This window comes from Empidonax traillii, unplaced genomic scaffold, assembly GCF_003031625.1.
Source record: "Empidonax traillii isolate 1590-97213 ecotype Southwest subspecies unplaced genomic scaffold, ASM303162v1 scaffold11:size2795301, whole genome shotgun sequence".
NCBI lineage: Eukaryota > Metazoa > Chordata > Aves > Passeriformes > Tyrannidae > Empidonax > Empidonax traillii.
In genome coordinates this window covers 1,588,441-1,602,876 of record NW_020955204.1, presented here as the reverse complement: position 1 = coordinate 1,602,876, position 14,436 = coordinate 1,588,441, and the positions used below count along the sequence as shown (strand labels likewise).

At 40.4% G+C, this 14,436-nt stretch overlaps 1 protein-coding gene across 6 annotated transcripts in view; it reads right to left on the bottom strand.

Annotated features, from left to right (window-relative positions):
• Window positions 1–6,018: 6,018 nt before the first annotated feature.
• The window catches only part of PHF21A (PHD finger protein 21A), a 126,860-nt gene continuing 118,442 nt past the window's right edge, over window positions 6,019–14,436 (bottom strand). For all 6 annotated transcript variants that reach the window (XM_027887169.1, XM_027887179.1, XM_027887159.1 and 3 more), the window contains 4 exons: window positions 10,405–10,560; window positions 8,689–8,764; window positions 8,268–8,371; window positions 6,019–6,352 (listed from right to left, as the gene is read on the bottom strand). In XM_027887169.1, coding sequence (XP_027742970.1) covers window positions 6,098–6,352; window positions 8,268–8,371; window positions 8,689–8,764; window positions 10,405–10,560 — 591 coding nt within the window. In that variant the 3' untranslated portion in view covers window positions 6,019–6,097. The remainder of the gene's footprint in view (window positions 6,353–8,267; window positions 8,372–8,688; window positions 8,765–10,404; window positions 10,561–14,436) is intronic.

Below are 14,436 nucleotides of genomic sequence, written 5' to 3'. Positions count from 1 at the left end.
TTACCCCATGTAATCTTTGTTTCCTTTGCTCCTCCTGCTTTCTCCCTTCCTTTCCCGTCTCCAGCCCTGTACCCTTTCTCACATCTTGAGCCGACTCAAGAGGCTTCTGTCCTTTCTTTGCTCCCTTGCAGCATCCACCTCTGGCCCGGGGAGATGGGAAGCCCTGGCCCGGCTGTTCTCATGAGCCACACTCCAGGGACTTGCACAGCACAGCGTTTTTCACAGCACTGGTTCTCTTGACAAGCCTCTTTTTTGATCACTACTCATTTTAGTAATACTGACAGGGATACAGACAGACTCCCGCACAGGTAAGGTCTTGGTTTTCTGAAACAAGCCCACATCTTAAATTAACCTCTGGGAGAGGCGTTTTGTCTTTTCATGGGTCTGTAATTACCAAGCTTACCAGTGCATGGTATAAATAATTTTCTTTATTGGCAAGTTGATCAACTATGTGCTCAGCCTATACAAGACACAACGATGCAGAAAGTTCTTATCCCGGGTAAGAGGGAAATAAGGAGGAAATGGAAGCTAAAGGTAAAGGATAGAGTCATACTTTTCAAGTATTACATTCCATTCTGTAGAGTTACAAACAAGACTGAGCTTAAAGAAGGGTCTGAGCAAGACGGCAATAATCAGGAGACAAGATGTCTGCAGCTATCATGTTCTCCTGATCCCATTTGATTTTTGGGTCGTTCCCTGGTCCAGGTCTGACCACTGAAAACAAGGATCCAGCAGCATGTCACTGCAAGGTTCACTCGCATGCTCTCAGAGACCAGTACCCACCTGGCTGTTGGAGGGTTCTTTGGAGACCTTTTGCCTTCTGAATGCCAGAAACTACAGAATCCACAGAGTGCTTGGGAATGGCCTTTGCTGAGGTAGTTTTTTTGGCCAGGCAAGCCTAAGAGCCAAATGAGTTAGCTGCATGACAAAACATCTTCCTCTTTCTCCAGGTTCCTGACTCCTACACATGTCAGAAAACTCTCTGCAGTAACCCAGCAAGGCTGAACTTGCCCTGATCTTCAGGATTCCAAAGGAGGACAAATGGAGTGAAAAAGGGTCAGCCCTAAAAAGACACAACAAACTCTGCCCAATGGGGAGTGGTCGACAAGGAAGTGTAATATCAGTATTTCAGTGACTATCTGAGCAGTTCATTGAGAGAGGCCCTTGTAAAACAGTGAATTTTGGTTTAACATCTTAATATATGATATTTTAAACCCATGTTATTTTAAAAACATACTTCATTAAAAAATGGGTATTCATCATTAGTGCCTCAGAAGCGAAGAGGGCAGTGTGCAACCCAGTGGGGGAAAGAAAGAAAAACATGCACACTACAAATTCACAAATATTTCCCACTGTAATCACATGGGAAGGAAATTTCAGAGTTTACTCCCTGTATTGTGGGTTGCCACAGCTTGGTGGGCCTAAGAGGGAGATTTTACTCTGGGTTCTCCTGAATGCTGACCACGCTGCTTTTCAGGGCTGTCTCTGAAACAGTACATGGAAGAAGATGATTTGAAGCCAAGGAGGTCAGAATTAGGGTTCACATTTCTAAACAGATGGAATATAGACTTGCTTTCTTAAGCCTGGTCAGCTAGGAAGGATAAACTACAATACTATTTTCTGCCAACAATAAAACTAACAGATCTGCCCATAAAATTATCACTTCTTTAATTTCTAGGATAGCAGCTTTGAATTCATATCCCCACCGACAGAAATGTGCTTACAACACTGAACAAAGCCCTGTTTTGCTAATGCAAAACATTAGGTCACCCCACCAACATGGTAACTCCTGGCTAAAAATGATGTCCTGCAAGAATCAGTCATGCTACTCACTCTACCTGCCAATCATCCCTAGAAGTATTGCTTTTACTGTGTTTTGTACAGCACTAAAATCACTGCTGGCTCTAAACGAAAATAATGAGAATAATAATGGTAGTACTAATCCTTCTAGCCAGGTTACATGCTCACTTTGCCACTCTGACCACTACGGAACTTTCTAGCTGCTTAAATAAGAGGCTGCAAGGAGAAGGGAAAAAATGACTTCTGCAACACTTGCTCTATTTCTGAGCAAAGGAGCAGGGTGACTTCTTAAAGCCCTTAGCACTGGGCTGAGAGCCAGGACTGTCTCTGATATGAGCTTCCTTTGTGGTCTCATCACTTCCCTTATAACAGAGATTTAAAAGCCACTTGTTTCCCACCAATGACAAGCAATGACATAAGAATTAGTTAGTATCTTGGTGGTGGTTTGGAAATACAAAACCACATTCAATATGACGGCTTCCCAAAGAGTAGAAGTTTTAGTGCAAACTCATTTTATCTCAAATATTACATGAGAAAAAAACCCCAAACCAATATAAACCCAGAAGACAAGCTTGAGCTTTAAGCTGTCAAAGAGTTTAAATTTCTTCCTTGATTGGAACCTCCTGGAGCATCCAGAAGAAAAATCCATTTTCCTCTGTGTTTAGCAAATGCCAATTCCCCTTCCACCCTATTATTGGTAATTGGGCAGAGATAACCCCAATTTATTGTGTCTACATAGCAGCATCATTGCCAGCACCACCACAGCTTTGGGAATGCTCCTGGACTGACACTGTTGCAGAGCTAGGAGAAAAAGCATCCAAACAGGATCAGTGGGGGAGAGAGAGAATCACCTAAGCAGTATCAAAAAGTCTAAGTTAAGATAATTTTTCCACCAGGTAATGATTAAGTAAATGCATCCTTTTACAGTCTGGAACACAAAAGCTGTAACAAAAGGGACAAAAATGTTATATCTACTTGGATTCTGGAGACAAGGAGATGCCTCAGAAAAGCAGTAATAGCTGCTTTAACATCTCCTGTCTAGTTAACCGTGCTCAAATTTAAATATGGTTAGTAGTGAATTTCCCTTCCATTTCCTCCTGAATCAGCAAAGAAAACAGAAGGACTATGGAGTCTCCCAGGCATAGCCTGCGACCTCCAAACACTGCAGTGTTTCCAGGAGAGCTCAGCAGGTAACGCCACAAACACCATGAGAACCACGAAGACTCAGCACACCTATCCCTGAGATTGTCTCTAACCAGGAATGTATTCGATGCTTCAGAAGATGCTGTTAAGAATTATCCAAGTGGCCAACTAAAGAGCAATCTGGTCAAAAAGGCAGTTTCTCCTGAATATCTGGCCATTAGCTGATGGCTCATATTTAATAGAAAAAAAGCTCATGCTCAGTTTGTTTTCTCTCTTCCACCCTTGAAATTGACAGTCCTTTGTTTAAATGCTGTGAGTTGCTGGCCCAGTGCTGCCCTGTGGTGATGGCTCCCACTGGTAACTGGATTGATGCAGGGACATTTTTAGTACAATCAGTTTTGATGTCGTCTGCCCAGCTGTCTCCCTGCCACTCGTGCTAACTTATCCTTCCAGCTCTGCTAGTTTGAGAACAGAACTCAAACATCAAAAGACAGAGTCGAGGTTATCACAGCTGAGAAGCGCACCTAAGAGTCACTTTCCCAACTGCAGACAAATGTGAGAACTCACAATACCAGTTCTGAGCTCAGAGCTGAAAATAGTGCACATTCCTACAGAGGGAATAAAAGTCCTTAAAGGGCAGAAGGGCAACCTAAAGGAGAAGAAGGAAAACAGCTCTATGAACCCCACAGAAGCCCACTTGGTTGTGGCAGCAAAGAAATGGTCTCAGGCTATGTAGAGTCTGGAGTATTCGCTTCTTCTGACTCAGAAATGCATCCTTGAAACCCAAAGCTTTTCTACGTTCCACCAGAAATGGCTGAGCAGGTCTGCCTCGCCACCCAACGCGTGCTCTCAAGGCCACCACACTGGAGACACTGCCTCACATTGTGTGTGTAATAGCTCAGCTCTGCTCCCACCAGAAGTAAAGGGAGTTTTCCAAGTACTTCCAGTGGAAACAGGCTTTGCCCAAATGTTTATATGCAGTAGTGAAACTAGACAGCTCTGGGACACAACCTGACGTGACCAGAATCAGTACCCTAAACTGAGACAGACCCCACAGTCAGGAAGCACAAGGCAAACTTTGCTGTCTAGAGTGAAAAGATTATACATAAGAGAGGAACTTCTTAAACAAGAGGAGATAATCGAAGGCGATTTCAGTCCAACCAACTCACTGTCTTTCATCCTCAAGCTCGAATCAGTCCATATCACAAAACTGTAAAAACCTTAAACAAGCACATTGTCAACTGCTTTTCTCTGGGTTACAAACACATGAAAGAATGGGGGAAAGATGGTAACAACAGAGACAAGCCTGGCCGATCCTCCAGGTGGGGTGAGATCCAGCACTGTAGGATTTGATTCTCTTTAGAGTTTAGCCAGTAGATGTATGGTATAATCTACTGAAACTGTCCCATTTGATTTTAAAACACAAACACAGCAGAATGTGATCATAAATAAGCAAAGTCTGTGTTAAAAAATTCTAAGTACACAGCATTTTCTCCAGTTCTGACACCTTTTTAATAGAAATCACTTGTTTAGGAAACAAATAGCACTTTTGTAATTTTTTTACAATGTTTCTTACCTTGATCTTATTTTAAGTAACACTAGGAAGACCTCAATATCTTTTATTTTCCTTTTTAATTTAAAAAAGTTGTGTTTTTTTCCCCCAGATACAAAGATTTTGCCCTTGCATAAAAAAACAGTGCCCAAAACGATGACACAAGGACTCACAAAGACTCACTGTATCTCACTGACACTATTACTTCTAATCTATACCATGCAAGGTCCCATCTACCTCTTTAATTAGACTGTCAGCCTGAAAAACAGCTTTTCTATTCCTTATTTAGTTCTTGTTACCAAAAGAAGAGAAAGGAAGTGAAAGAAAAGGACATTTCTCTGTTGAGTTCACACATCTGGGTTATGTGCTACTTTGTTCAGGATATCTTTGTTGTTTATAAATACAGAAAAGGGCTGGAATCTCATTTTCAAGTAATTGATGCACATTTTCTCTTGAGACACCTCCATCCAATGCTCCAAGCTGACCCTGAATTCTGGCCCTCATTTTCCCATTCCCAACATAGACTTTCTGGATGAGTGTGAGGACCCAAACCAATTCTGCAAAGCAAGTCTGTTGTTTAATGTGAAGAAACAGGATTAACCCCAAGCTGTTGGGACAGTAGATCCTCAGCCTATACATGTGAGGGGAAGCAGAGGGGCAGGTACTGATCTTTTCACACTTGTGACCAGTGACAGGACTCGAGGAAGCGGCATGAAGCTGAGTCAGGAGAGGTTTAGATTAGATAGCAGGAAAAGGTTTTTCACCCAGAGTGTGGTTGAGCACTGAAACAGGCTCCCCAGGGTAGTGGTCACAGCACCAAGCCTGGTTGAGTTCAAGAAGCGTTCTGACAATGCTCTCAGGCACATGGTGTGATTCTTGGGGTGTCCTGCACAGGGCCAGGAGTTGGGCTCGATAATCCTGATGGGTCCCTTCCAACTCAGCATATACTATGATTATATGATTCTATGTGCTGGTTACTCAGTGAAAAGTCCATCTCCTTTCCTTTTGTAAATCTCCTGTCTAAACAATAGTAAATACTGCTTATTTGATAGACTTGTCCCTTCTGGGCACTGGGATTTGATAATTTATATTTCTGGTTTTTTTGGTTTAATAGTACTGAGAGTTTAGAAACAGGAAAAGCCCATAGGCTCTTTGGACTTGTTTTTGTTTTCCCCTAGCTAAACAAACTGTTCTGTAAATAGGAACTTGAAACCTGCTCTCCTCCCTTATCCCTGCTCCTCACCCCAAACAAAAATAAAACAAACCTATAGTGGCTGTGGAGGCTGCTGCAGGCACACACTGGTGTAAAATATAGAGAGAGTAAATATATTATTTCACTTGGCATGGTGCTGGCAAAGAACCCCCAGCTGGCACTATTCATGTAACATGATCCAAACTTCGCATGTACACACAGAATAAGAAGGATCAATTGGCAAACTCCGGTGCCGCCTGGCACAAGCATCTTCACGCTCTCTCTGGAACCAAAGAACTAAAGAATTCTGCACTTTCCAGAAGAAATCCAGTTTTGCTTTTCTAGAGTTTCTTTATTTTGCTCTTTCTCCTCGCCGCCACCTCCCTTGGCTCCTTCTTAACTTCACTGTGTTATTTAGTCTCATCGCCCTTGTTACAGTTCACCATGCAGCTCTGGGAAGGGGAGGGGGCTAAGGTGGAGGTGGCAGCATTAGTATTGTTAGTGGAGTCCATGCCGTTGGAGATGGCTACTGAATTGACCTCAGAGTTTATGGGTTTTGAAAGGTCGATGCCTTGAATGAGGCGGATCAGCTGTTTTACCTTCTCCAAGGAGCTGTGCATCTCCTTCTGTTTTGCAAGGATGGTATTCTTCATTTCCATGCATTTCTGCAGCAAAACAGAAAAGCAGTAATAAGTTCAAGCTTATGAATGAAAGCAGGTACGAGAAGGAATATGATGTTCACAGATCTAAATGTAAGAACCTAGAAAAGACTGCAGCTACAATTTTACTTTTCCAACATAGAAGAAAAAAAAGTCTCTGGGCTGTGTTCACAGGAGAATTCATAATTGCATGTTGAGGAATTAAATTGCCAGGACATAGCTGTCACCTGGTATGGCTCCCATTTATTCCAAGGTGTTCTGCAAATGAACACAGACAGCTCCATCCTTTTGTACTCTTTTTGAAGGAAAACTTCCAAGTGTATGTTCTTACTATTTTTTCTATTAGTATTGCATTATTGAAATTTCTTTAGCTCAGATCTGCAAGCTCAGGCATCCTAGTGCAGCTGACTGCTGACAGTGTGTGTGCACACCATTAGTGGGATAGAGTCTTTGCTTTCACATACATTTTAGCAGGAACATCACTTCCTTCTCTCAATAAATAAAGGGGCACTTGAAAAGGAAACTAAACTCCTCTTCACTTGAAAATCTTATTTTGTGGCCACTTCTTTCTCTAAGAGAAAGAGCTAACACAGTTAGCTCATCAGTTAAGAGTCAGGGTAAGATAATTTTTTTAAAAGGGCCACAAATGATGTTGCAAGAGTGAAAAACTGCTTATTTGAAACTCTCAAAGTGAGCAAACAGTAGCTACGTCTGTTACATTCAGGTTTTTACACAAAGATAGCAACCTTTCTACATTTTTTAAATCTTTTATTCATGCTGATTTCCAGAAACCGTTGGTTTTAGCTTTACTATTTTCACACGCAAATCACGGCGCCATAATAACACCATAAAATCTAGACCTAGTGTGTCTGTTTTGGACAGGTCCAATGTATGTATAAACACTCTCCTTGCCCACTGCCAATCCCTCATGTTAAAGGCTTGCATCTGCCTGGGTGCTTCACTGAAAAACAGTGTAAATGCTTTAGTGCTGCTCAGGTTACACCCAGCTACTGCTAACCAGAAGATGACAGTGTCACGAACTGCTAACCAGCACCTCTCACCACTCGTTTGCTCCCAATCACTTTATTGTATTGTCAGCACTGAGGGGCCTAAAAACACAGGGCACTTTTGTTCTAATAAGGCAAAGACAGGCAGCCTGGAAAGTGCATCTGTATTTAAAAAAAAAAAAAAAGTCTGTACTTATGTACCCAGCCTTACAGATGCTACCACATCAGAGATTTCAGTGTGTTTCATTATGTGACACTGTGAAGGACCAAACCAAGCGAGGGGTTCAAACTTTACACTGGTAACTCAAGAGATGATTTGCATATTAAGGTGAGAAGAGAGAGCAAATTAATATGTATGTTCCAATTACTGCAATAAACTAAGGTGGAAACTAAAGCTTCTGGTTTGAAGTATAACACTGTCTAATTAATATTATGCAGAGTCCTGCACAGCGTCCAGGTGCTGACTGCCAAGGTAACATGCCAAGAGCCTGAGAGTCATCCTGGAGTAAACAGTTGTTTTTGCATCAGGAAGGTCTGGAAAGCTCAACAAGACTATAACTCTCCTTACACACAGAGGGTCAACCATTCTTGTTTAAGTGAGCCACTGGAGAATTTGATTTAATCTACTGCCCACAGACGATAATGCTCTGCATTGTTTTTGTCACCTGCTGATACTACAGGTCTACCTACATGGTCAGCATGGATCATGTATAAGAGACTCAGTGTAAGTATATGTTGCCTTTATTTCATTCCTGCTCCCCAAAGTCCTAAAAAGCAAAGGGAAATGCTCACTTAGTTCTCAGTTAATCCAGTGGAAGACAGGTATAGTACATCAAGTCACTCTATAATAGTTCTTTCTCTGCATTCTGGCACTAGAAAACAGGTGAAGAATTATTTTGGAGGACAATACTCACTGTTATAGAATTGCTGAGCTGTTTGACCTTCTGCTCTAGTTGTTCTCTTTCCTGCTTTAAATCTGAACTCCATTTAAGTAGTTTCTGTTTTTCCTCTTCTTTTGCTGCAAAACACAGTATTAAACGGGACATTTAAAATGTTTCTGTTACAACAGTGAATAGAGGGTCTAAACTGCTTCATAATTGGGTTTAAAGTCAATTCAACCCCTTGTGCACTTAATCATGCCCCAAATTTTACCTACATACATAAGCATCACAGAAGGCTTAACAAACATTTAGACTGCTATTTTCACTTCACTAGTTATTAAGGTTCTTCCCCCTTAATTTCCTTTTATAAAGGAAGTACCATTCTGTCTCATTCCCAAAATAACACCTTCCTATGTTAAAAGTGAAACAAAAGTGTTGTCCACCATTTTCCTACCTGCTTTATATGCAATATATGAATGAACAATTGCTAAAGTTCCCGGCCATGGGATTGCTTCTTCCTTCTTTAGCATCTGAAAGAAAATTGTTTATAGAGATATAGCTCATAAAAAAATCTACCTCTGAGAAAATAAAAAGGAGACACAGAAAGAGGGAAAGATTGAGGAGTTTCTTTCATAGCTATCATTAGTATCAGCCCTGTTAACATGAAGTTTCACAGACCTGTTCTGAGATTTAACAGAGTGAATTATTCACAATTGTATTGTGGCTTCCACAAAACAGGCCTGTTTCTTACAAATGTCAGCATTTTCCTAAATTCCCTCCATAGTCACAAATACAGTCTATTAATGAAACTGAACAACTTAAAAGAGGAATGAAAGGATAATATATCTGAACTCAAACTTGCCAGGAGACATAAACATTACTTCATGGTTCAGACAAATTGCTGATCTTAGTTGTTTTCGGAGAAAAGTTTTCACGCCATAGAACAGTCTCCACACCATACATTCAAACATCAAACATGAAATCGTCCTATCTCCCCTTCTTATCAGAATCATCTTAATAGAGTTGTCAAACTGTCTTTAAAAGGGTAAGTACCATATATGTCTTTCAGATCCTTCCTACATTTTGCTTCCTAACAAACTTCATTTTGAGAGGAAAGACATATATTTTTTAATAACTGATCAGAGTGGTGCCTCAGAAGACAGAGGACTCGGTCAGTTTAGAGTGAAATTACTCAGATTTCCTGCCCTGCTTTGTGGGAACCTATTACAGAAACATGAATAGGAGGGGTAAGGTCAAAGTAGGCAAGAGCAGGAATAAAGGGAAGTAGTCACAGTCCCTCCTTTCTGGCAACTACTGATCAAGTCACTTGAATTTTGGATTTCTGAGCAGCACATCGTATGTCAGGCTGTTTTCTCACATCACCACCTGGCTAACCAAAGGTTATGTGGGTGACCAAGCAGTATGCTGTGTTAGACAGAACACTAACAGCTTCAGGCTTTTCATTATCAGCAATCCTTTGCAAATTCTGGAGTTCCATGGAAGGGTTAGGAATACAATAGTTTACTTCTTTGTCCTGTAATCTCAATGCAATTATGAACAAAATATTAAAATATAATCTGTTCACTTCAGTTGTGTATTTTCAGAGAGAGATCTGCAAGGAAGAACCATCAAACTGTTCACCTATCCTCATTATACTGATGTTGGATGATATTATTAAAGAGATCACTGAAGACAATCTCTCTGATGTTTGATTTATATGAGCAAACAGGGGCTTATATTTGCTCTATCTATTGAGGTAGGCTTGTGTAAATGTGTTATTTTTTCTGTCCAGAAGAATATACTAATAACTTCTGAAGAAGCAATGAACTTAAGATGAACAGCAAAATTTCTATGGGTAGAAAGATAGACATATCAGTTGGGGATAATCTTTCCCAGAAGTCTGCACGCTTCGGCCCAGAAAAAGTAAAAGCACAAGGGTAACAAATAAAGACTCCAAATTTGGGAGCAAGACCTAACAGTTTTGTATTTGCATGTATTCCAACAGAGGTAATTCAATTCATTTCACACAAGCCTTATTATAGATCAGATAGATTTGTTCACTGTCAGACTGTCTTGGTCTAAGTAATCCAAGCAATCTGGTCATTTTCTTTAACACAGAAAAATCTTCACAGTGCATTGTATATAACTCCCCGTGTCTGTCAAACAATACCTGGTCTTGACATTTGGGACAGATCCACATGCCCTTGGGAATGGTTTTCAGAGGCGGGTCCAGGCAGTCCAGGTGATAAACACGTGAACATGTGTCACACATCAGCAACTGCCCGCTTTTTCTGCAAACACTGCAAAAATCCTCATGGATATCACCCTACAAAATTGAGGGGAAAGGGTGTAGGTGAGAGAAAGAGAGAGAGAGAGAGAAAAGGCAAAAAGTGAACTTTGGCCTTTGACATCTACATCCTAGATTAATTGAAAGTTTACAGCACAGTCTACTTCTAAGCGGATTCCAAAAGGTAAAGCCCCTTTTAGTCTGTGAAACAGGAAAACCAGGCAGCATGTCACTAACATCTGTCCTCCCAAACACTCCCTCTGTCCTCCAGAGGCAAAATGGTACAGCAAATACTTATTATCATAGCTTCTCTTAACAACTGCTACCCCATAGCCTTTCTTCTTTAAAATTCCCACTTTACCCTGCTTTTTATTTGCCTGAACTGATGAGCTACCCACTTTCTTAACCCTCCTCATTTCTGGATGTAAGCCCAACTCCACTCTAGGAATGCTGATGAGGCTGTCTTTTGCCACTAATGGTATGTAAGAAACCTCGAGTGACTTAAAAGAGCACTGTCAAATATTTAGGTCACCTTTAAAAATGAAACTGTAAGGAAAAGGGGTTGTGCTTGTAAATGAAAAAGAACAGAATTAATTATGTTCTGTGACAATTCTTTTTAGTTCACTTAGGCTACCTCAAGTTGCACCAAAAAAGCTGCGTGTCGAAACTTTCTCATTCTCAGTAGAGAGTGGTTTGTTTCATCACTAACAAAGGGTGAGAGCGAGGATGAAAGAGTACCAAGAGGGATATTCTAACTAAGTTTTTTTAAAAAAAAGAAATAATTAAAAACATGACTGGCAGTGTCTTTTAAAACAACTAGGTTTAGTTACTATTGCTTCACCATCAGAGAGAATTTTTTTCTATAGCCATTAACATCCCAGGTCTGATTTTTGTCACTTTTTCTTCTCTCTCTCCCCTACTGTTATTGCCATCTCATGCTAGGAACAGTGGTGGTGTTTCTGTTTGCTCTTCTTTGTTTTTAGGATATTGGAACAAAGAGGCATGAAAAAAAGGTGACTCAGCATTCATACTGGAGGCAAGGGGCACCCAGCCCTCTCCTCTCATGACCTGGAAACTCCACATATTCAAGGCCCTACCTGGAGTCTGAAATACAAACTTCTCACTGACTTACAATGAAGTTTCACACACACACCATATCTGCAAGACTGAGATCTTAAGACATCTGCGTTGAGTGGAACTGTGGGTATATGCTCCCCCTATATGAAATATCAACATGTGCAAGGTTTCATTTTGATGCATATTGTCTTTTCAGGTGTGAATAAGTTCTATCAATTTGGAGGGATGGCAGATTTGGCCATGAACTTACACATTAAGTTGCCAGTCAAAAAAAATTACACTAATCTCCGCTACGGATAAAATAATACACGTTAGAAGAATGACACACAAGCAACCTGCTCAGGTTTCTACTTCCCAGCTCTCTCGCTCATGAGGCAATTCTTCATAGGGAAGGCTATTCTTCTCATAATCCCCAAGGTTAACAGTGATTTGATGTTTTGTAAAGGATCAGTCTTGAGTGATTTTTCAGTGCCATGCTTTGGATCCATAACTCCCAGGGATCACTGAGAGCTGAGTAATGGTACTACTTCATCCTTTAACACCAAGGAGTTCCTCAGTGTTAAATGAAGAACTAAATGGGTGACACTTCATGCTTCTTGTGAAGTGGTATGCGTAACCAGGCTGGGAAGAACTTCTTTTCCTCTGCGAGTATAAGGAAAGGAAGGCAGGCAGGAGACGTCATACAAGCTAAAATAAAATCCTCTGCAACCTAAGGGAAAATTTAAGAGGAAAATTTTCCCATTTTAGAAAAAAAAAGTTCTAGAGAATTGCATATGCTTGGGTTGCCACAGACTACACAATGGCTCTTGATATCTGGCTCAGGTGCAAAATTATTGCTGTGCTGAAAACCAAACCTGTTATACCCTGCAGAAAGAGACCTATAAAAGAGACACATGCAGTTTCTTTTTGAGGGGAAGACATTTATAAATTTAGACCCAGAACATTCCAAAATCAACTGAATGCTGCAAAACCTGTAGTGATACAGCTGATCAGTGTGCTGTGCAGCTGAACACACGGAGTTGACAACACACAGGCACGAAATTCACAGTCCTATTTTTGGTAGTGCAAAATTCAGGGCGTTTCCTCACAACCAGTAACTGTCCTTACCAAAAGGTAGCCACTGTTGGATTCCAAAGAAACACCCCAGGTTTTATGGGCAGTTAATAAATATATGCATGAAGAGGTGCTGGACTTGATGTTGTGACGCGCATCCCGCTAACCTCAGCTTCTGAATCAGCTCTGTGTAGGCTGTAAGCAGTCAACTTCGGCTAGAGCAGAGCTCACTGAGGTAGGCTGAAGTGACTGAAGAATAATTTCAGAAGAGACACCACAAAAGGTGATTCAACATCATTTTTTGTTCTACTTTCTCTTCATCATGGGACCAGGAAAATAAATTAAAGCCTTCTGGACAACTAACAGTTTTCTTTGTTTTTATGAAGTGTCTAGAGCAGCAGGACATGGTTTTAGGCAACAGAACTGAACAATCAAATGTACTTTCTGTGCTGGAATTTGTAATGCCTATACTTATGCATACATTTCACTGGAACAACGTGGGAAAGCTAAACATTCTGCTACAGGAATTTTTCATGACAATATAAATGAAGATGATCAGAGTGTACGATGTAAGTGCATTTAATTATCAGAAGAATAATAATTCTGGTCTTTGCTAACTTTTATGGGCTTTACTTTGCAGTCTGAATGCTCCACGATGCTCCTCTCAATTGAAACGTTGCTTTGATATTAGAGTTTACTAATGAAAAGGCATTTTGTGACCACAGACTTGAACCATCACTAGAATAGAGATTTTTGCACAATTCTTACTGCTGAGTAATTGACCTTCAAAAGGCAATTGCTATCTTCCTGGTGAATATGCCACTACTGCATGAGGGAGAACCATACATAACCAACTGGTTCACAAACAACTGCCAAACAGAAAAAAGGGAATAAAAAAAGAAAAAGAGAGAGAGGGAAAAAAAATGTTTTCCTTAATCCGGCCTATTGCATTACTTACTTCCTTTTCCCAGGTTCTATTCCTACTTTCTACCCCTCCATCCTTACCACCAAACCATCTCAAGTTTCTGCTTCATTCTCCCTTCAAAATTTCTCCCAGTCATTCAGAGAATGACATTTCAGGAGAAATTCAAGAAGGCTGTTCTGGGCCATCGAGCCTGATGCAAAGTGCTTGGCCTGATTTGCAATTTTCATAGGTTGGCTAAACACAAAGATTACTCAAGTGCTAAAATTACTTTTAAATATATCTGATTTAAGCAGAATTCAATACCAAGTATTTCTGAGAAGTCTACCAAATTAGCCCAACTGATAGTGAATATGTATTGAATGGGACTTTGGTATAAAATTCTTTAAAAAAATTAAATCCTTTAAAAATGTTAGTCCTATTGCATATGTATAAACTAAATATCTTTTCTGAAAACACTGAAGGGGATTTATATACAATTTTAAAGACAAAAGAGTGTTACTGTGCTATATTATGGTAAGTTCTGGTAGGAGAGAGCATTAATTATCTGCTGTGTAATCTTCTATTGTCTCCTTTAAATCACTTAAATTTTGATTAATTAATGAATATTAAAGAAATACAGAACCTAGGCCTAAACATGATCCTAATCCATAAAATTAAGGGCATTCAGAACTAGGTTTGAGTGCTACAGAAATTCATTATTCTTGATTTAGCTTGCTGCCAAAAAACAGGGCAACAACTCAACCTACTGTTTTGAAATCTGTTACACAGTGGGAAAAGGCTGGGCAGTACACACACACGTCAGAGATAGGAAAGATGCCCACTGCATCATCCAGTCCTTCTCTTGGGGCCAATGTAAAATA